Raw genomic sequence first — 24,351 nt, 5'->3', positions numbered from 1 at the left:
TGCATGCCTGAATAGGGAAAAGCTGCACACTAAAATTCCATGTGTTCAGCTAAATCCCAGAAGGGGGCATCAAAAAGTTACAGCTCCAATGATGTAGGCTTGGTGTTTTACTCATGTCACATTATGTTTTTGACACAAAGGTAAACACATTTGAACTTTACACTGACAGTAAGAGAGACACAATAAACACAATAGGATGATAACTAACTGATAATCAACATTTCAACCATCCCCCACCTGTGCATGGCAGGCATGTAATTGTTTATTTTGCAATACAATTGTCTGAGGGCGTGTAATAAAATGTCATGTGTGATGAGTGATGCACCAAGCCTACATCATTATGGCTGTAAATGTCATGTCACATGAGTAAAGCACCAAGCCTACATCATTATGGCTGTAACTGTCATGTCACATGAGTAAAGCACCAAGCCTATATCATTATGGCTGTAAATGTCATGTCACATGAGTAAAGCACCAAGCCTACATCATTATGGCTGTAACTGTCATGTCACATGAGTAAAGCACCAAGCCTCATTATGGCTGTCACACAGGTCTGGTCTTGTTAAAAAAACACGATCGTGAGTTACATTTATTGATTCATATTTTGTGTTATACGTTGTTGTTAACATTGATGTCTTTTATGATGAACTCATTATATAGTCATACGTCATACATATAATCAACCAATCAGCATGCAGCCAGGCGATAAGGCAGACGATCAAATCGATATTTCTTGTGTGATGTAAGTTCCAGTTACAAGTTGGAATGCGCGTGCATATAAAGAGCTGAGTTCCCAGTGTATTCTACTACTTTCTTGTATTGTCATTTCTATTACTGCTGTTTTCCGAATCCCTTTTCTCTTGTGAGTCATCCACAAACACAAAAAACAAAACTAACAATTTTTGTTTACAAATTATTTAGATTAACTTTTTATTTTTACAAGATTTTTTGTATATTTACTTATTTTGGTGAAGTGTGGCCTATTAATCTCAATAATATCTATCATTTTTTATTTTACAGGAATCAGTAGAATTGAAACTGAGAAAGCGAAAAGAGGTAGGCAACTTTACCATCTTTCATACTATTATCATACAGAAACTATTAGTAATACTATTGCCTAGGGGAAATAAAGGTGAATGTTATTATTAAAATGCAACCTTGTTGTCTTCAAAGTGTCTAATTATGTACTTTCAAATGACATCCCTAGCATTCATTCTGATGTACAAAATCTAAGCAAGTTAGTATTTTGATGTGTATACAAAATTAATGTAGTTTGAAGTCTGCAACATCTGTGTCACATAGAACATAGACCCAAAGTATTTTCTCTCTTTACAAATGTAGACTGAGGTCTGTAATTTCTGTAACTTATTTACACCAGTAATATTTTGATGTACAATATGATACAAATTAGTACCTACGATGCATGCAATACATGCATTTTGTTAGTGTTTATTTCCATTGTGTAGTATGTACATGTATATTAGTGCTTTCTGTGGTTCAGACAGCTAGTGAAATAAAACCAACGGTGAACGTTTATTCTGTGATAACTACTGGATGTCTGGCAACATTGTTGTCTTCAAAGCAGCTACATGCACACAAATGTCATAGACAAGGTCATGTGACCTATCCATTATCTGATATCAATAAAAAGCCTATTACCATCACAAAACTAACATGTTTAGTATTCTGGCCCCAAACCACAATCCACGTACCTATCAAATGATGGGATATGGCCAAACAGAATAAAGTGTGACCCTCATCAAGATAGGGGATACATATCAACTGTGCAAAATAGTTTCCCAAAGAAGGTCCTTATAAGCATAGATAATAGAGGGGAAGTTGTAAGCAACAAATAATGTGTGTGTCATAATCCTGTTTACTGTTGTTGTGCAAATAAAAGGACAGAGGTTACTTCAAAAGACATGGCATTGACAAAAGGAGGCTGCATCTTTCTGAAAAGCTTTGAATTCTACCTTTCAGAAAATGTCAAAATTGAAAATTCTTTCTTCTTTTTTTGGTAGGTAGCTGCAACTCGATTGGCATATTTATCACTGCCTGCTGTAAATGATAACAGACAAAATGTGTCTGTCTACTATAAGGGAAGTGTAATAGAGAGGCCGTTTCGAAGAATGGATAGCCTAAAAGTAAGTTCAGAATATTTTGAAAAATATCTGCCATATATTTATGCAGTGAGATATGCAGATTGATGTTGTCACAGCTCAGAAAGAGAAAGAAATGTATTGGCATCACAGGCCTGCTTTAGGGTAGTTTACATGGAAAACAGGGCTATCCTATACTTTTTTGTCTCTTCTGTTGCCACTTAAAGTTTGATTAAATTTATTTATTCTATGCTATATTGACATTCAGTTGTTTTTTCAGACATAATAGATTAATACACAAGCAGGCTACAGAGACATCAATGTACTCATTATGCATACAAAGTTACTTGTCATAATATTAATAGTCAACTTTTTTTCAGGATGTATTTGATTGGGTATGTAGTGAAGTAGAAGATTTGCCACCAAATTTCTCGCTCAACTGTGGTACTGGGAAGGCAAATTGTGTTGACGGATGTCAACACACTTACAGCTGTACAACCAGTGCAGAGATAATATACATTTGCTCTCTGCCTCTGATGTTGTTTGTCAAAGAGGTGAATATCTACTTTATTCTGCTTGTGTATTTTTACACTGTATTGAAACTTTTATGAAATGTTGGTCAAGACCAAAATATTAATCAAAATGAATACATACTACTCCAATAATAATGTTGGAATATGAGAATCTGTGACTAAAACCCCTATCTGAAGTGTATAGTAACTTAGCAAAGCTTTCCTATTAACTTAGCGATCAAATATAGGAATAATATAGTTTAAAACCCTTATATATATATACATGTATATACATAGTGACAGCGAGAGAGAGAGAGAGAGAGAGAGAGAGAGAGAGAGAGATTAGACTGACAGACACAGCGAGACAGACAGAGAGAGAGAGACATTGATATTCATCGACAAATGAACATTCAAAAAACTATACGCAAATATGTCTAGCAAATTGACCACACCCATAGTAACAGCCAAATGATTGCATATGTTGCTATGACAAGGTTGGATAGGCAAATGAATTCCTATATCCAGATAAGCAGGTGGGGTAAACAGTTTTTAAAACGGTACAGTTGTGCTACAATGCCATTGGCACTATTTTATATGTGTGGTTATACTGAAGGATACTGTCTTATCAATCTTGCCTTCTTTTTCAGGAGGGAGACGAAGAACATGATGAAACCTTGACAAACTTTGATGAAGTGTTTTTTTCATTGCTGTGAGGTTTAGTTATAAATATGTTTTGAGGTGCAGTTCATGTTTATAGATGACAATAAACAATGCCAAATTGATCTGTGCCATTTTCAGTTTTATAGGATTTCTTTCAAAAATGATATTTTCATTATCTCAAATACTACTCGTCAGATTGCATTGATATCTGGTGTGTCGATGCGTAGAGAGGGTACCTTACTCAGATTTGTTAATTTCAAGTCAACACATCTTTCTATTTTTGATGATTTTTTTTTTTTTTTTTGTAATTTAAAAAAAATTAATATGTTAATGATCATTGTGACCGATGCCATATTGGAAATCAGTCACAAGACTAAGTAATCTGAAACTTTTAAAAAGGACACCATTGACGTCAAACAAGCAATGTAATGTGCTATAGTCTTAAGTAGACTACATTTAATCCATCTTGCAGAAGGGCACAGGTCTATATTACTGACACGACCCTCAACACTGAAGGGGCGACTTGTTCCGTATGCAAGCAGGACTAACAAAATGTGTGCACCACCTGCAAGCAGGTCCATAGACTATTAATTATCAGACGATGTTATGTCTACTACAAGTGGAATGTTGTTGACAAATTATGGACAGTGATTTTGGCAAATTTGTTAGAAAATTGAAATTCAAATTATTATTCAAAATTATTTTAGATCCCTAGTTTATTTCCAGGGTTAAAGCTGTAAGACACTGGAATGATTTAAAGCCAACATCAAAACCCTTTTTTGAGTGTGTGCATTCCCCAGTCATTATTTTTCTGAGATTTTGTGTAATTTTCATAACAATAGATTTTTTGTAAAATGGTGACTATAATAACAATATTTTACCAACTTTCTGTGAAATGTGTTTAATAGTGAGACATATAAACCACTAACCACTTTATTACTTTGCTAAAACAAAACTATATAGTGGTAGAGCTGAACACCAGCACCACTAACCACTTTATTACATCGCTAAAACAAAACTGTATAGTGGTAGAGCTGAACACCAGCACCACTAACCACTTTATTACTTTGCTAAAACAAAACTGTATAGTGAAGAGCTGAACAACAGAACCACTAACCACTTTATTACTTTGCTAAAACAAAACTATATAGTGGTAGAGCTGAACACCAGCACCACTAACCACTTTATTACTTTGCTAAAACAAAACTGTATAGTGAAGAGCTGAACAACAGAACCACTAACCACTTTATTACTTTGCTAAACAAAACTGTATAGTGAAGAGCTGAACAACAGAACCACTAACCACTTTATTACTTTGCTAAAACAAAACTATATAGTGGTAGAGCTGAACACCAGCACCACTAACCACTTTATTACTTTGCTAAACAAAACTGTATAGTGAAGAGCTGAACAACAGAACCACTAACCACTTTATTACTTTGCTAAAACAAAACTATATAGTGGTAGAGCTGAACACCAGCACCACTAACCACTTTATTACATCGCTAAAACAAAACTGTATAGTGGTAGAGCTGAACACCAGCACCACTAACCACTTTATTACTTTGCTAAAACAAACGTGTTCAAGTTGCTAATATTAGTATGATTACGGAAGGTGAGTGTATTGTGTTTGAGGTTTAGACCTAGACTAGACGTTTATCATTCTCAAAGCGTTACAAAAACACTTGTCGTGAATACACGTACTGTGCGTTGTATTTTGTTTCACAAGCTATGTGATCGTGGTGAACGAACTTGAATAGTGTAAGTTGTCGTTGTTACGTTGTTGACATTAAACGGGAAAGTTACATTTATTTCTTTCTTTAGATAAAATAATCGTAATGTTTGTCGATGTACACGTCTTGACACCCGCGATCATAGACCCTACACCACGGTTGGTGTAGGGTCTATGCCGCGATTGACCCATTACATCAGTCGTTCGTTGTGGATAAATTCCGTGATCATCTTTGAAGGTCTTTCAGAATTGCACATCTTCATATGTACAGAAAAAATCTAAGGACAAGTTAGAAATAAGGATGTTGATAACAAAGCTTTCACCTCAATCATAATATTTTTAGTGCAGGCACATATCTAGCCTGTAAATAGACTGTTAAATTTGGTTTCATGTTGTTTCATCTAACTTGTAATTGTATTGATTTCATTCCAGTTCAAAAAGCCTTGATAGAGAAATATTTCTCTTTTGGTTACTCGCAACGGCTGATACACTATTTGATGGTGAAAAATCATGGATTTAACTACAGGTATTGTTATTATTGCATTACTTTATTAAGTATATTGGGATATGTTACAATGTGGATGTCTTCTTGCCTCTATCAATAATAGTGTGTCCCCTCATATACTTTATTCATTTTTTAAACCAAAAGGAGTACATTATTGAATTTGCTTGGGGATTGAACAGGGTTTATTTTTTTATTTAACAAATAGATGCACAAATGAATGATTGAATGGCTCAGTGTAAGATAGTGTTTGATCCTTCTTGTAGTTGCTGGCAGTACCAAAGTAATGTTTTCAACTATACTTGTTTTTAGTGTAAGTGTAAAGTCTGGAAATATAATGTCAACTTAATAAATTGTCACGGGCCAATCAATTAACTTTGTTTTTCTAAGGAGAGTACATTATTGGAATGGAAATGTTAGTACACAAACAAACACACATCGGCTTAACTTTTGGCAATGAATTCAAATATATGTATTTTATTTACTTCAGGCCAATTTCTGCAACAAATTTTTCTAAAAACAGAGACATTCTGATATCTGTCAGGGAGGTGTTCATTGGGAGCATCTCTTGAGATCCAAACACTAGCTGTCTGTTGTATGAATGAAGTTGACACTATTTAATTTGATGCTAAATCTGATGTTGAGTCATACACTGAACCTGATGATGACTCTGATGCCAGCTTTATAAATGTAATATGCCTAAGGCCAAAATAAATTAAGTTTTTCCAATAACCTGACCCTAGTTTAAGCCTTCTGACCTACCTATCCTATTTTCTGAGACCATGTTATCGGAATCACACAATTTTGGATTCCACCTAACAACCACACCATATGCACATTTATTTTGCAAACAGAATAATAGTGTTAGAAAATTCACAAAATGAAGACATGTACCTAGCAATAAGACCATGTTGACAGCAACAGCCAAGTTTACATGTATATTGATGTTGTAATATCAATAGGGACACATAATATTAAGTAGATGGTCAAGTACATAAATTATGATTATGATTCCTTGAACAAGTCTCACCCAAATTAAAAAATTCACAAACATAATCTGGAATAGAAAGACTATTATATAAATGAGGTGAATAATAGCTGTCACTTTACCCAATACCATTCTCTTTTCATTCCAGATTTTCATATTTTAGGAGGTGGATCCTTTCCCAGCTTGGCCTTTTTAGAAAAGGACCCAAGGCATTGTCAGAGATTGAGGACATTGCATCAGCTGTTCAGGTTTGTAAATGACAATTTCTTGCCTCATCCCCAAATGCTTTTTACAGTGTAATGTTGAAAAATGATGTTAAAATGAAGTGGAAAAATGAACTGTTTAACAGTTTGCTGTCTATGCATTAAATATTTTCAAGTGCCAGTTTATTCCTAGCCCTTTCACTACTTACAATGCTTTTAATTATTGCTAAACATAAAGTTGGTTAATTTTTATAGACCAATAACTAGTTGCAATAGTGACGGTTTCATTAGTACAACTGACCAGATAACGTTCAATAGTGCTATAGGCATGGCAAAGTGTCTGACTGTGTGTGTGTGTGTGTGAACAACTTAAAGTCAAAAACTGCTGGACCGATTGCTTTTATTTTTGGTGGTCATGTTACTTTCAAATTGGGTGTCTATTTGGAAAATTGTGCATATGAAAATGACTGCATCAGAGATGTGCGTTTTGGGTTAAAAATGTGAGTGTTGGTCAAAATTTAAATCCAAAAATACTCAGCAGATTGGGCTGAAATTTAATGGGGTGCATCTAGGGGTGTATTAAGCATATAATGATCTCATCAGTGATATGCAAATTATGTGTAAAAATGTGAATTTTGGTCAAAAAATTTGTATCTCAAGAAGTACTGGGTCAATGAGAATGAAACATGGTGAGATGTTTCTAGAAAGGTTATTCTGCAGATATTCTTAAAACATTTAGTAATCTTGACCACGCACTGAACAACGACCAAATGGCAGTATATATTGATTACATAACATCATCTGGTAGGCTAGTGAGTAAACATTGAAAAATCTATGCAAATATCCCTAGTAACCATGACCACGCCAATAGCAAGAGCCAAACAGTGGTGTATTTCACAAAGAAAGCAACAGGGATTAATAGACAAGTGAATAAATGTACAAGACATGTATGTACATTTGCCTAGCAACAAGTTCACAACCATGGCAACAGACAAATGATCGCATATATTGCAGAGATAACAACATGGTTGTATAGGCAACTGGATAGTCAGCAAATGAACACCTATACCTAACATAGATCAGAATGTGGATAAACATTTTTAAAAACTGTACAGTTGTGCTGCAATGCCATTGGCACTTCTTTTTCTTATTCATTTGCTAAATTACAGATGGAATTGACAAATGGATCTGGCAGTACTGTTGGTGCAAATGAAATGGTTGCCATACTAAGAACAAAATATAATTTGAAAGTGACAAGGTAAATACTTCTTCCTGCATGCTCTGTAGTACATCCGTGTGCATCTTGTTATTGTATATTAGAAATACTACCGATGTCAGTTTTCATGCTTCATTAATCTCACTCAGTCACCAAGAAAACTTGTCAAGTTGATCATCTTGAAAGTCTTCTGAGATATCTTGAAAAGTTAACACTACAATAAGCATAACGAATATAAATGAATATAAAGTGAAGGTTATGCCAGAAAATATAGGTATTTCATAAAAGTATAATTCTAATGAGTTGTTGTATTGTTTACATCGTATAGATTACACAACCTTTCAACAAAAAACTGACAGTAGAAGTTTTACTTTTTAGGGCTTCTTTTCTCCTGGGCTACTGCCTCATGGGTATTAAGTTGATATGAATGATTCATCATGCAACTTTTGACAGTTCATATCTGCTGAATAATCATGAGGCAGGAAAAGAAGCCCTACAAAAACAATGTTAATTTTCTGTGTGTCTGTTTTATTCTAATGTTGTTTCTGCAAATTTAAATAAGTTGCCTTTCATAAATCAACTGTGCTGTCTTGCCAAATATAGCTCAGTGCTGTTCGAAAAGTTCACATTTTTTTAACACTACAGTTTCCCTTCTGCCAAGTCACGTGTGAATAGGGAGCCAGTTCCGTTAAATAAGTCTAGTAATGTTTTGATTGATGGCTAAGCCTATGTTATGTTCTGCTTTCAGGGCTATCGTGCGACAAATTGTAAAGATTTTGGACCCGGAAGGAGTGCAACAACGACACTTACATCGCTTGATACGGCGTGAATACATATGTAAAGGACCAAATTATGTCTGGCACTATGGTATGTATTTTTAAGATTGTAATATAGTATTACATTTTACAGTTAGGCTAGTCCAAATAAATTAGTTGGTTAACACCAGTTTGTGGCCCCCAGTGGCAAAGTTGACAGGATCTACCACTTTGGGTCCTGTGTGTTCATCTGTCTGTTTGTCCATCTTTGTCTGTGTCCACCTGTATCTCTGACCAATTTCAACAAAACTTTCAGTAAACTATCCTGTGCATATGCATGTCATTGTTTTCTGGACTAACATCCAAATTGGCATCCATTCAGTCATATAGAAGTAAAATATTCAAGGGAGGGGGGGGGGGACTGCAGAACTGCGTCATCTATGAAGACTTGCTCTCTCTGAATCAAACTTTTGGCATATCTGGCCATTGTTTTTGAATAGATGTTCTTCTCTTACCAATACCCACATAGCTTACATACAATATTTCTTCCACAGATGGCTACGATAAACTTGTACCCTATGGTTTAGCAATCCATGGCTGCATTGATGGGTAAGTTGCACCGTTTGATATGTCAGAGTATACTGCCTTAATATAACTCCAGTGATGTGTATCTGTGTTGGTGTCACTGAGGGACCGTCTACTAAGCCAAGTTTATACACACAGTATTGTATTTTACTGCCAACTGCATGTTAATCATTACTTTTATGTAAACTAATATGATGTAATACAAGGTATTTTTGCCTGGATGACAAATTAGAAAATTACAAATGTAAGGTTGCAATACACAATCAACTAAAAAGTGACGGAAGCTGAAATCCAAACCTCATTCCTGTGCTTTGAAATGCACATTCCTTTGCTTGGCATACATACACTAAGGTACAGAGGAACACCAAGTCTTGTGTTTCACTTTAATTGTTTAATCATGACAAATTTCCGTCTTCTTATTGATTTCAATATTTCAATCTAAGCCTGGTGTGTTATGATCAGGAGATTTGTACATTTCAGCTCATGGCATTCTCACCAATTATTGCCCGTATTTGTCTTCATTTTTTCAGGTTTTCTCGTAAGGTCATATGGTTGAAAGTATGTGCATCCAACCGTGATCCAAAGAAAGTTGCTGCTTTTTATGTTGATGCCATAAAGAAACATAAAGGTGCAGTTGTCAATCAAAGTTTAAGAGTCTCTGCAGATATACATACAATTAAACATTTAAATGAAGTGTTTTTTTATTTCACCCTTTCCTGTTACCACATAATTAGTCACTGAATAAGATGATGTCCTATATCTCTTTTCTTTTTGGGAAATGTGCATCCAAACTGTCTAATCAAATTGTATACTGTCTTTGAGGAGGTTTGTCACAGATCCCTCTCTCTCTCTGAGTGGGAACAATTCACCTGGAACACCAGTGTGGTATTAACTATTTTACCTGTATTATTGTACTAATAAATTAGGTTCAGTTATTATCAAAATATTTTTATGCATTACAAAAACCCCTGTAGTAAGCCATTTCCATTTTGCTGTGCTTTTCAATAAGGTTGTCCCCGAATAGTACGTGCAGATCATGGAACAGAAACTGGTGTTATAATGACAATCCAGGCATTGCTCAGAGCTAATGGTGATGATGCCTTCGCTGAAAACAGCTACTGGTATGGTCGTTCAACTGCTAATCAGGTATTTAGCTATTTTAAGTTACTACTATTGTCCTAGCTGACATTATACAGTTGTATTTTATCTGTAAGAGAACATTTTGGCAGAGATACTTCCCAAAGCACTGAAGTTCATTTTCATCTACAACAGACTGAAGATAGTGACATGGTAGTCCTGCTTGCAGACAGAATAAGTCAACCCTTCCTTCCCCTTCTGCAACTAGGACTAGCTAATCGTGTACACCGTCTGCATATAGAACTAGTCACGGAGTAGACTTTCAATGTCTATGCGTTTTCAAGGTGATGTGCTGATACCAGCTGATGTATTTTGACTTTGACCAAAGAATTTACTATGTAAACAGCAAGCCATGTTGTGGATTTTACTTGCCAATCCAAGTTCAGAAAGGGTAGCTACTAGGTATTTGACTGCAGAGAAATTCTTCCCTTATCTCAGCAGTGACTTTCTTTACTGATAACATAAGATTGTGCAAGACCACCATAGCACAAATATACCATTTCTCTGTAGGGTTGGTCTTTGAATTTTGAAATGTTACATCTTAATTTTAATGAACATGAAAAGAGTGGTGTATATTTTTGATCATGGACTGTTTATGGTTAGTCCATCACAAAATACAGCGCTTTTTCCCCAAACCAAGTCAAACCAAGCAAGTAAATGAACTATCAAGATCAGTGATCCTGGTTACAAAGTTTCATGTTGAGATAGACACGTCATTATTAAACGTTTCAACTTATTATTTTCTTTTCTTGCAGCGCATTGAAAGATGGTGGGGAATATTACGAATGAAAGGTGCAGACTGGTGGATTAATCATTTTAAGGTAATACCTTTTGTAGAACAAAATTTCACAATGTATGAAAAAGATAATATCAGTGGTATTTTGGTAGATCATTTAACATAGTGAACTTACAGACAGAACTTTGAGATTGTCACTTGGTATTATTTGTATTTGTCTGTCCTACTATTATGGTGTCATGAGGCTGACATGAATATAAAATGATGGTGTTGTTTGAAAGTATGCCTAGCAACATCATTCCTATAGCAACAGCAAAATACAGTTGTGCAACGCCATTGGTGTTATTTGTGAGATCTAGTCCACACAAAAACACACACACACACACACACACACACACTCTTCAGGTCAAAACATTTGCACACTGGTCCATTTTCACCTACAAACTGGCCTTCATTCAAAGGCCTGTATTTTTAAGTTTTGTGTAACTGCAAACAGTGTCCTGATCCCATGTTCTTCCTGTCTTTGAAAATATAATATTCTTTTTCACATAGGATATGGTGTTCAGTGGAAATCTGTGCATTGGTAATACCTTACATGTGTAAGTTATTCATCATATTACTTATCGGCTTCTACAAGTGTTGCAGGCATGCTCTGTCTATGTTATGACCTAGGCATGTATGTGTGTGTGTGTGTTACTTGAACTACAACATCAATGGGCCGAATATTTTGATATTTTGTTGGGATGTTGGTTTTGGTGTTCAGTCGTAAAATTGTGTGAATGAAAGGATTGCTCCAAACATTGATCTGTGTTTTAATGTGTCGAACAAAAGATATTAAAGGGAAACACCACTCCAGAAAACATACACATATTCATAAACTGTAGTTTCTGGATAGTCATTTCATGATCTTATGTCACCTACAATTATTTGCAATTTCATGATTTTATTTTACCAACATTTCAATTGCTTCAGATTTCAGAGAAACATGAAGTTGATCTTGTGCATTTATAGTGTCTTTTCTATGGGCTGTTGCATCATGGGAGATAGCAGAAATGCATTATTCATTGGGTGATAATTGAATATTCACAAGTAACATGCTACACATTCAAAGTGAATATTAATTGTTAATAATATATTTCATAGACACTGATCAAATTTAACCATGGTGGCATTAGAAAAATGTGAAGCTACTCTGAGATGCACCAGAAACATCAAAAACAGCTCCATAAAATCTTAAAAGATGGAAACCAGATTCTTAGTTATCCAAGAGACATTGCAAACTCACTGAACAAGTACTTTTCAACTATTATCCAAAATTTTAAAGAATCTAATGATTTGTATTTGTAAATTTGAAATTGGAACAGTATATTTCATCAAGAAGGAAAACTTTCAAAAACTTACTAAATGTTTCTATGCTTCTTCCCTCAGTATGTGTATTCAATTTTGTTACTTGCGTTTGCTGCAACATGAACTGAATCAAGTTGCTGAAAGGTGGAATCACCACAGAATACGAAGGCAGACAAAAGGAGATGTTGTTTCAGGAATCCCAGAGATTTTGTTTACCTGTCCAGAACTTCAAGGTATGTATTGTAATTTATTTCAACATCTTAACATCATACATATGGATATCCAGTTGAAAAGTTTTCCATGTTATGTTTCTTGTTTATTCATCATAGACATTGTCTATAACCAAAATGACAAGAATGGAACTGTTTGTGGCGAGTAGGAAATACACCTCAGTACAAGTCAATTAGCTGTTATTCCCAATATTTTTCTTTGTTCAGCCACAGGAAATACGAGTGACCTAGGGGCCTTTGTCACTACAAGTTGCTACGTGAGTAGTGACAACCCTTGGGTCACAATAACTTTCCAGGTGAATGACGAAAAATATTGGAGAATAACATAATTTTACCTGTGCCAGTAATGTCACAGAAAAAATGGGGAAAGTATTGACATTTTTTGACTCACACTTTGAACATAGCAAAACCAGTGACATTGACATGCACTCACAGAACGAGTAGCATATATACTCCATATTTTTTTTTCAACTTGGTTTGTGCATAGTGTAACGTATTGTATGCAGTATTTTCTATAGACCAATAACTGAAATTCACTAGACTTTATTTTGTTACAGATCGACCAAACTGCAGAGATTATATGCACACAGTGGATACAGATTCAGAGCTATTCACATATTGCCAGCAACAATGTGACAATGACAACTTTGGTAATGAAGACTTTGAAATAATTGCCAACGATCTATGTCAGATGAACGGTTGGAACAGTGTACCCACAAATGCAGCAGAAGCAAAGGAACTGTACTTAAAGTTAACTCCTGGTATTGATGGCATGTTGTAATGTTTAGAATATGACAGGTGTGACATATTACAAAATAAACAAGCCCATTGTCAACAAATCTTTGAGAAGTTCAGTAATCATTGCTGTTTTAGAGTGACTTTACACTTACACTTGTCAGGAGGAATTGAACTCCTTGCATGCATGCTAAAGAATGTTGAATACTGAAGGAACTTTGCAAGAAATTCACATGTTACTCATTTAAGCCATTGTGTTTTGATTTTGGTTGTTTTTTTACATTTGTGGACCCAAAATGTATTTTTAGTCAATATGGTGTGACAGAAATGTGACATTTCTATAAGTTGAAAACCACTGTCACAGTGATAAACAATCCTAACTTTTGTTAGAATTCTAAATTTTAGGAACTTGCCATGTGTTCAATTTTTTGTGATAGAACATTAATCAATAAAATATCAACAATTTTATAGATTAAAGTATTGAATGTAATTCATAATTTCTTACACAGTCATACTATTCACACAAACATCACACTCCTACTAAATAAACAGGAGAAAGGTTTCAAGAAAAAAATAATATTTATTGGAACAAGCGACCCATCGGTCAGAATAGCTCCTCTACATATTTTTTTAATTTTGTTAACATGTATAGAAATGGTTCTGTTGTTCAGCTCTTCCACTATACAGTTTTGTTTTAGCAAAGTAATAAAGTGGTTAGTGGTTCTGTTGTTCAGCTCTTCACTATACAGTTTTGTTTTAGCAAAGTAATAAAGTGGTTAGTGGTTCTGTTGTTCAGCTCTTCACTATACAGTTTTGTTTTAGCAAAGTCATAAAGTGGTTAGTGGTTCTGGTGTTCAGCTCTTCACTATACAGTTTTGTTTTAGCAAAGTCATAAAGTGGTTAGTGGTTCTGTTGTTCAGCTCTTCACTATACAGTTTTGTTTTAGCAAAGTAATAAAGTGGTTAGTGGTTCTGTTGTTCAGCTCTTCACTATACAGTTTTGTTTTAGCAAAGTAATAAAGTGGTTAGTGGTGCTGGTGTTCAGCTCTACCACTATACAGTTTTGTTTTAGCGATGTAATAAAGTGGTTAGTGGTGCTGGTGTTCAGCTCTACCACTATATAGTTTTGTTTTAGCGATGTAATAAAGTGGTTAGTGGTGCTGGTGTTCAGCTCTACCACTATATAGTTTTGTTTTAGCAAAGTAATAAAGTGGTTAGTGGTTCTGTTGTTCAGCTCTTCACTATACAGTTTTGTTTAGCAAAGTAATAAAGTGGTTAGTGGTTCTGTTGTTCAGCTCTTCACTATACAGTTTTGTTTTAGCAAAGTAATAAAGTGGTTAGTGGTTCTGTTGTTCAGCTCTTCACTATACAGTTTTGTTTTAGCAAAGTAATAAAGTGGTTAGTGGTGCTGGTGTTCAGCTCTACCACTATACAGTTTTGTTTTAGCGATGTAATAAAGTGGTTAGTGGTGCTGGTGTTCAGCTCTACCACTATACAGTTTTGTTTTAGCGATGTAATAAAGTGGTTAGTGGTGCTGGTGTTCAGCTCTACCACTATATAGTTTTGTTTTAGCAAAGTAATAAAGTGGTTAGTGGTTCTGTTGTTCAGCTCTTCACTATACAGTTTTGTTTAGCAAAGTAATAAAGTGGTTAGTGGTGCTGGTGTTCAGCTCTACCACTATATAGTTTTGTTTTAGCAAAGTAATAAAGTGGTTAGTGGTTCTGTTGTTCAGCTCTTCACTATACAGTTTTGTTTAGCAAAGTAATAAAGTGGTTAGTGGTTCTGTTGTTCAGCTCTTCACTATACAGTTTTGTTTTAGCAAAGTAATAAAGTGGTTAGTGGTGCTGGTGTTCAGCTCTACCACTATACAGTTTTGTTTTAGCGATGTAATAAAGTGGTTAGTGGTGCTGGTGTTCAGCTCTACCACTATATAGTTTTGTTTTAGCAAAGTAATAAAGTGGTTAGTGGTTCTGTTGTTCAGCTCTTCACTATACAGTTTTGTTTTAGCAAAGTAATAAAGTGGTTAGTGGTTCTGTTGTTCAGCTCTTCACTATACAGTTGTAAATATGCTGATTTGATCATAGATGTACATCTACAAACGCACACACGTGTTCTGGATGGTCTGATTCTCGCTGCACTGCCCCCATCATGAATCATTGATCTACAATTTTCCAATTTCGTCGTCAGCATGACGCTGAAGTTTTTTGCATCACCGTCGATTCCGTTGGTGCATCATCGTCAATGCTTTCATCATCGATGATGCCACATCACCGTCGTCAATGTACACTGGTAAGTTGCCTCGATGATGTCGCATGATGTCATCGTCGCCCTCGGCCAACGACGATGCATGTTACAAAGTTGCGACTAAAAATAGCCTTTGCAACACCATCGATGGGTTCCATCGATGGTGTTGCAAAGGCTATTTTTAGTATTCTTGATTTAGACCGTCGACGAAGACGCAAAGGCATCTTCTGCGCATGTGCGTTTTTCAACATCGGTGGTGTCGCAAATAAGGCATCAAAGATGATGTCGCATACTTGGCCAACGATGACGAAAACTTTTGCATGCATGGTGATGTTGATGACGACGACGATGAAGGTCCACATTGGCGTGTGTAGCTAGTTTTATCGTCGACAACAGCCGATGACGACGACGACTTTGATAGGCTTTTTCTATGCAATGTAGCGTTGATGACGATGGTCCCAACCGGCTTTCCATACGTAGAAGATGCCTTTTAAAAATGTTGTTGTCGTTGGCAACTTTGCAACATGCATCGTCGTTGGCCGAGGGCGACGATGACAACAAGAAGTGCATGCACCAATTGCACTCGGACAAAACAGCGTCAACAGCTAGCGCTGAGGACGTAAATGCAACACTTTTATCTTGTTTATTTCCGGCTGTTTATACTCATAGCTTGTATTTTCAAAGAATCTAATCACAGGGTGGGTTGTATTCATGACTGACATTTCTAACCCCATGCCTTGAACTCGGCAGTGTTCAGTATTTATCATGTCAAGTTGTCATAATGTGTAGGAACATAAATTTAGCATGTCATTTTGAGACGTAGTCATTATAATCATTATGATATTTTGATGATCCCTTGGGTGTAGTTTTGGTTTTCCTACTTGTGTTCAACGGAAGTTCACTAAAAATATTTTTCCCAAACGGGCTGCAAATAAAATGTAATATCAGACACACATACATAGTCCCACATTTAAAACTGTCGGGTGAAATTAGAGAGCAAGAAAAAATCGTTTATTTTACTACACGTTTATTTACACTTAAAACGTTACGTATTTTATGGGTTTGTTTTTCATGGTAAGTGACGCCGAGTACTGTTGGATAACGTTCTGAATTCCGTCACTAAATGACCAATTCCAGGCATTATCAGCAGGTACGCATACACACAATATAGTATACATAGTACACAGTGCAGCCAGCTACCGGCGGGTAAGGATGTAGTCAAAATTTACGGCAGGGGCGGGAGAGAAATAGGGAGGGGCATGAAAGAATTGTGGGTGCGAAGGGAGGACATGGAAATTCTAATGGTTCATAGGTGGGGGAGGTGGACGAAATATGTTGCTCTTGATTTGAACCAAATTAAACGTCACCTTTAGACAATTAGAATTTTCATGTACTCCCTTCGTACCCACAATTTTGTCATGCCCCCCCCCCCCCCTATTTCTCTCCCTCCCCTGGCGTAAATTTTGACTACATGCTTACCCGCCGGTAGCTGGTTACACTGTATACTATTGTGTGTATGCATACCTGCATGATAATGCCTGGAATTAGTCATTTAGTGACGGAATTCAGAACGATATCCAACACCGGTACTCGGCGATACTTACCATGAAAAACAAACCCATAAAAAACGTAACGCCTTAAGTGTAAATAAACGTGTAGTAAATAAACGATTTTTTCTTGATCTCTAATTAATGTGTGTCTGATATTACGTTTTATTTGTAGCCCTGTTTGAGAAAAATATTTTTAGCGAAACACAAGTAGGAAAACCAAAACTACACCCAAGGGATCATCAAAATATCATAATGATTATGATGACTACATCTCAAAATGACATGCTAAACTTATTTCCCTACACACTATGACAACTTGACATGATAAATACTGAACACTGCCGAGTTCCAGGCATGGGGTTAGAAATGTCAGTCATGAATACAACCCAGATTCTTTGAAAATACAAGCTATGAGTATAAACAGCCGGAAATAAACAAGATAAAAGTGTTGCATTTACGTCCTCAACGCTAGCTGTTGACGCTGTTTTGTCCGAGTGCCATTGGTGCAAGCACTTCTTGTTGTCATCGTCGCCCTCGGCCAACGACGATGCATGTTGCAAAGTTGCCAACGACAACAACTTTGTTAAAAGGCATCTTCTGCGCATGTGCATTTTTCAACATCGATGGTGTCGCATAGTATTTAGGCCATCGACGATGACGAACTTGTTACAAGGCATCAACGATGATGTCGCATACTTTGCCAACGTTACGATGACGAAAACTTTTGCACTTATGGTAATGGTGATGACGACGACGATAAAGGTCCACATTGGCGTGTGTAGCTAGTTTTATCGTCGACAACAGCCGATGACGACGACGACTTTGATAGGCTTTTTCTATGCAATGTAGCGTTGTCGACGATGGTCCCAACTGGCTTTCCATAAAAAGCCTATCAAAGTCGTCATCGTCATCGGCTGTTGTCGACGATAAAACTAGCTACACACGCCAATGTGGACCTTCATCGTCGTCGTCATCACAATCACCATGCATGCAAAAGTTTTCGTCATCGTTGGCCGGCCAAGTATGCGACATCATCGTTGATGACTTTTAACAAGTCGTCATCGTCGATGGCCTAATATACTAAAAATAGCCTATATGCGACACCATCGATGTTGAAAAACGCACATGCGCAGAAGATGCCTTTTAACAAGTCGTCTTCGTCGACGGCCTAAATACTAAAAATAGCCTATATGCGACACCATCGATGTCGAAAAATGCACATGCGTAGAAGATGCCTTTTAAAAAAGTCGTTGGCCGAGGGCGACGATGACAACAAGAAGTGCATGCACCAATGGCACTCGGACAAAACAGCGTCAACAGCTAGCGTTGAGGACGTAAATGCAACACTTTTATCTTGTTTATTTCCGGCTGTTTATACTCATAGCTTGTATTTTCAAAGAATCTGGGTTGTATTAATGACTGACATTTCTAACCCCATGCCTGGAACTCGGCAGTGTTCAGTATTTATCATGTCAAGTTGTCATAGTGTGTAGGGAAATAAATTTAGCATGTCATTTTGAGCCGTAGTCATCATAATCATTATGATATTTTGATGATCCCTTGGGTGTAGTTTTGGTTTTCCTACTTGTGTTTTTCTCAAACAGGGCTACAAATAAAACGTAATATCAGACACACATTAATTAGAGATCAAGAAAAAATCGTTTATTTACTACACGTTTATTTACACGTAAGGCGTTACGTTTTTTATGGGTTTGTTTTTCATGGTAAGTATCACCGAGTACCGGTGTTGGATAACGGTGTTGCATTTACGTCCTCAGCGCTAGCTGTTGACGCTGTTTTGTCCGAGTGCCATTGGTGCATGCACTTCTTGTTGTCATCGTCGCCCTCGGCCAACGACGATGCATGTTGCAAAGTTGCCAACGACAACAACTTTTTTAAAAGGCATCTTCTACACATGTGCGTTTTTCGACATCGATGGTGTCGCATATAGGCTATTTTTAGTATTTAGGCCGTCGACGAAGACGACTTGTTAAAAGACATCTTCTGCGCATGTGCATTTTTCAACATCGATGGTGTCGCATATAGGCTATTTTTAGTATATTAGGCCATCGACGATGACGACTTGTTAAAAGGCATCAACGATGATGTCACATACTTGGCCAACGATGACGACAAATTTGCATGCATGGTGATGGTGATGACGACGACGATGAAGGTCCACATTGGCGTGTGTAGCTAGTTTTATCGTCGACAACAGCCGATGACGACGACGACTTTGATAGGCTTTTTCTATGCAATGTAGCGTTGACGACGATGGTCCCAACCGGCTTTCCATATGATGATGATCGATCATCGTCGTCATCATCGTTGTTCACATCATTATTGCCATCGTCATTGTCATCATCACCATCATCCGCATCGCCATCGTCATCGATACCATCATCATCATCATCATCACCATCATCATCATCATCATCACCATCATCATCAACATCATCATCATCATCATCACGATACACCAATAACATACTACAATTAAGTAACATAGACAATCAACTCCAGAGTCTATCAGCAATGCGGCGCTTCACAAAAGATATGGACTTCCTATTCGAGAGAGGAGCGACATTATCACCGTGGGAAACATATGGGAGGTCATTTACATGCACATCATATCAAACAATAAAAACACAATAATAATCTTTATTAATACTGAATAGTTCTTTAAGTACATAAACACTTGTCTCCCAAGAAGTCCATGACCAGTGAGTGCCATCCCTCATGGGTTCAGTGTTAATGCAAGAGGAAACCGGAGTACCAGGGGAAAACCTGCGTTGTTCGGTAGAGACAAACTGAACGACACTCTTCTTACTTACAGTGTGGTATATGCTTTATCATGAATGGGTTCAAACCCCGACCACAGTGGTAAGAGGCAAGTGGTGTAACCACTCGGTCACCTACAACTCACAATTCATAGAATACCATAGAATACCATAGAATACCTAGAATGATGGTCTTCCTCAAAGATTTACTGTTAACCCAGGACTGTTACAATATTACGTCCAAGCGTCCATCACAATAAATTTCGAATACATACCGTCATGTTCGTGAAAAGATTTACTGAATATTGAAACTTTTATTTCGTGCGTACCGTATTGTTGTTGTTTTTTTATGAATATCGCCCATGAACTTGCACTCATAAAACCATGTACAGTACTAGTTTCATCAGCACATTACTGAAGAATGAAGAAAAGCTGACGTGTGACGTGTGTTAATGTGTGGTTATGAATATATAATGAGCACATCGCTAAGTCGCGGCCCTTGCTAAGTCGCGGGTTTCTTGATGTACGTTGGAGTTGACGATATTCTAGATTTGAAATGGTTGCATTTGGTGACCCTATTAGGTCATCATTATGCTAAAATCAGAGATAACTCCTAAACAGTGAATAATATTGACACATACGCTAGTTTGTCGCTCGTTGAGGAACGGTGTGATTCAAAATTTGGAGTCGCCAGTTTGACTAAAATGGCGTAAGTCTGAGTTCATAGAACACGCATGCGTAGTCATTGCGCCACAAAAATTGCATCCTTGGGTGAACCACCAATTTTTTTATCGTTTACTATATATAAACATTTTACATGGTGACAGATTGATAAATGAAGATTTCGCTCGAGATTTAAACTTTACGTAATGAATGAGTAATGTTCTACTATCAAATCCATTGTGTTCGAGGCAGTGTATGTTATATAACGTGGTATAACATCACTTTGTTTCAATAGGCAGGTCCTCTGACAGATCCAGTTGGTCCCGCTTATAAATTCAATTCAATTCAATTCAATAGAACTTTATTCATCCCAGACATGGGCAATTAAAGGTCGTGACAAAGAAAATGTATGGAAAACAATGGAAAACATGACTACCTGAACTAGACACTTACATATGAAAGAATATATATACAAAAAATTTTAAATAAAAAATCTACCTACCCCAACCTATTCTAACATTGAGCGTGGTCGGATACAAACAATTATTTTTTTAGGCCTCATAGTATATTCAGTTTCCGGACAGTTGAGAGTCGGTGTGAATACATCGGTACATTACTTGTTTCGTGAAAATTATCAGACATCTCCTAATCTGTTTATCGACAGCATACAAAAAGTACCTAAACAATGAATTGTTATGCCTTGCTTGACGTTTGTCTATGATATGTATATCCATACAAAAGGTCAAAGCCTAAGACTTCTCATGAAGTAGGCTACTTGCTTTTAGCAATAATGGAATGATCAATTATATAAACTATACCAAGAGACTAGAACTCAATGCCTTTTCAGTTTGCGTATTACAGTTCTTTCACAGTGCATATATGTATATTACCTTAGAATTTAAAATGAACTTTGTCCCAAGACTAAATCTATAGATTTGTAGCTCATTTCTAGTTCGTGGTTATGTCAGACCAAACTCAACATCAAGCAAGCTGAATACACCTTTCATCACTATTCTTCCCTATTCTACAAATAAAACACTCAATCACAGCCATGCCTAAGTATTTCAAAACTCATAATATTATTTTAACTCACTTTCTCAAATTGGGTTTTAAGTGCTTCTCCGACTTCGGCTTCATTTTCATACACTAGTGCACAATCGATGTTACGGTACCCATATTCTAAGGCTGCCACCACTGCTTTGCCAACATCACCAGGGCTACTCTGCCACGTACCAAGTCCTACCATCGGCATTTTAGCTCCCGTATACAGTTTTGCATATGTAGCCATAATTATGACAAGTTTATAACTCGTTCCTAAATGATATTGGAGAAAACCAACTGTCACGGTAAATTAGTGCTCTTGCTTTTGGGCCACACGTTGCGATTGCTCAGATGGAGACCAAATGAACCAGGTGCAATCTATAACGACGTTATCAACATAACAATAGTATAAGCACAATGGCATCTGTATGCATGCATATGGTATTCTTTTATGTGTATTGTAAATAGTTTAAATTTTAATTCTTTATTATTATTATTATTATTATTATTACTTCTTTCCCCACTATTAACATAATTTATATAATTGGGGCAACCTGTTAGTTCTTAAGTAAATGAATAAATGCATAAATAAATACATTAGCGTGGCTTCCGTTCATATGACCAGAAAACCGTCATTTACATTTTCATCCTTATTAATGATATACATATATATTTCAGAACATCCACCCAATCAAGTATCTTTCACAGCATTGACGAGCGAGATTTTTATTTGGTTAACAATTTGAGTTGTTTTACATATTCCTGCCACGCCCAAAGATGACATAACATTTATGAGTGTATCCGTTTTTAACAGAATAGAACAGCTAGCTATGAGGATGGGAGTGTTATGCCTCGATAGTATATTGAGTATTGAAACTTTCACTTGTTGAGAAAATATATTATTTTTAACTCTTGCTTTATGCATGTCAGTAACACAAACAGATCAACTCGACACATGTCTATCTGTTTGTGGTGTCCCTTTGTAGGATGGATCCGGAGTAGCTGTAGGTAGCACAGTACAATATTCGCATGTCATGTTTGCCACCACAATAATACAAGTTTTTCGAGTCAATGTACCCATGTTAATACCAGTGAGCTGTTCACCTTGCACTTGAATTATATTATATTTAACGTGGTAACATGAGCGTCTCACAACTACTGAACAACTCAGTGTTCCTGCGCCAATGGCAATTGCCAGTATTATACAAGGAACCTGCGTCACCATTTCCAACTACATGAATTACTGCACATCTCTCAACACGCATGAGTACATTTTTACTCCATATCTTCGAATCCATGGTCTGCGATTCATTTCTTTGTTATTGCGTGATCCTACAGTGTACAGTATCTTATTTTAGGTGGTATTTCACTCTCTCCTTTCTCTCTCTCTGAATGTGATCAGGCCGCAAACACTCATGTCTAGTCCCCCAAAGGGAGGACATTTCAAAGGGGCTGGGAACGTCTGTCTGTTTATTTATTTATCTATTTACTTGTTGCCAATTTCTTTTCAACTATGTCCATAAGTAATAATAGGAGAAGAAAAATATAGACAAGGACTACTTTTAGTGCTCAAATCACTGAAAATAACATAATGAACATAAAACTTTTTAATGAATAATGGCCAATATGTAGGAAAGAAATCATGATTTAATGTATAATTCAAAATGTGTTATGGATAGAGGATCCGTTCAAAAGTCTACCAGATATTATTAGATGTCAGCTTTCTTTTAACACGTTGATCTTTGACCATCACCTCAAGTACTAATTATCAAAACCCAAGCTATATCTTGCATATAGAAGATACTTTCTCGCATTTAAATGTTACCAATAGTTTGTAAGGTCTAATCAATAACGAGAGAGATTCGAACATGCATTAATTTGTAGTTGTCGTCCTATGTTTAGACCCAATCGACAAATCCGAATTCTGGCATGTTGTCATTCTTCTGAAATAAAAATGTAAAAGATTAACACATACGTATTTGCTGTATTATACACTAAACAGACATACATTAATATTGTGAAAAGTATGCTGTTAATATTTCGCCATTTGTTGTCTATCGCTTTCTTTCTGTTCAGTATGTCAAGAATCCAATATCGATGTTTAGCTTGAAATATCAAAATGTGTAGTCTTTCTGTAAATCAGATGGCAAGTGAAGAGAACCATTGTTTAACTTTGCTGCCTAGTAAGTACATGTATTGTGTATTCTCTCTCTCTCTCTCTCTCTCTCTCTCTCTCTCTCTCTCTCTCTCTCTCTCTCTCTCTCTCTCTCTCTCTCTCTCTCTCTCTCTCTCTCTCCACCAAATATAACCATCTTCTTCACCAATAATAAGTAAATTAATCATACCACGCTTGTACGAATTCAGGAGTATATCATGTGTAAGTATAGCTCAGAATTGTGAATCCCAACAATAATGTATGTAGAGACAAACATTTATTTTTAAAAAAAGGCATTCAGTTTACATCTGGTTAGTAGATAAAGTACTTCTGTCAGTAATAAACATATTGAGAGCGGTTACTGATGACGAACAGGCTTCTCTGTCATTCTTACGTCATATTTTAAAGCCCATCCAAGTTCCAACAGTTCAAACCAGTGCTTCACAACGGAAATATTCTTAACCCGCATTTTGAAACCTGCT

The 24,351-nt window shown here is 36.4% G+C and overlaps 2 protein-coding genes across 2 annotated transcripts in view; one reads left to right on the top strand and one right to left on the bottom strand.

Moving 5' to 3' along the window:
• The window catches only part of LOC144436298 (aldo-keto reductase family 1 member A1-like), a 41,631-nt gene extending 19,670 nt beyond the window's left edge, over positions 1-21,961 (bottom strand). Inside the window, exon 1 of the mRNA XM_078125047.1 lies at positions 21,767-21,961. Within this exon, the coding sequence (XP_077981173.1) occupies positions 21,767-21,961 (195 nt within the window). The remainder of the gene's footprint in view (positions 1-21,766) is intronic.
• LOC144436425 (uncharacterized) lies at positions 4,856-13,665 on the top strand. Its single transcript, XM_078125223.1, has 12 exons — positions 4,856-4,886; positions 5,436-5,529; positions 6,642-6,741; positions 7,866-7,954; positions 8,661-8,779; positions 9,222-9,276; positions 9,783-9,880; positions 10,262-10,398; positions 11,145-11,210; positions 11,678-11,724; positions 12,554-12,705; positions 13,260-13,665. The coding sequence occupies exons 1-12, from the start codon at positions 4,874-4,876 to the stop codon at positions 13,481-13,483; spliced, it is 1,194 nt and encodes a 397-aa protein (XP_077981349.1). The 5' UTR covers positions 4,856-4,873; the 3' UTR covers positions 13,484-13,665.
• Positions 21,962-24,351: the final 2,390 nt, after the last annotated feature.

This window comes from Glandiceps talaboti, chromosome 6, assembly GCF_964340395.1.
Source record: "Glandiceps talaboti chromosome 6, keGlaTala1.1, whole genome shotgun sequence".
NCBI classification, from domain to species: Eukaryota; Metazoa; Hemichordata; class Enteropneusta; family Spengelidae; genus Glandiceps; species Glandiceps talaboti.
The sequence above is the reverse complement of the archived record's forward strand: the minus strand, read 5'-3'. Positions and strand labels throughout refer to the sequence as shown.

What these genes read in the sequence shown, in the direction of transcription:
- LOC144436425 (XM_078125223.1), top strand. An exon ending in AATCATGGATTTAACTACAG is followed by an intron (nt 5,530 to 6,641) that starts GTATTGTTATTA and finishes TTTTCATTCCAG; the next exon opens with ATTTTCATATTTTAGGAGGT. An exon ending in GGTGGATTAATCATTTTAAG is followed by an intron (nt 11,211 to 11,677) that starts GTAATACCTTTT and finishes TTTTTCACATAG; the next exon opens with GATATGGTGTTCAGTGGAAA.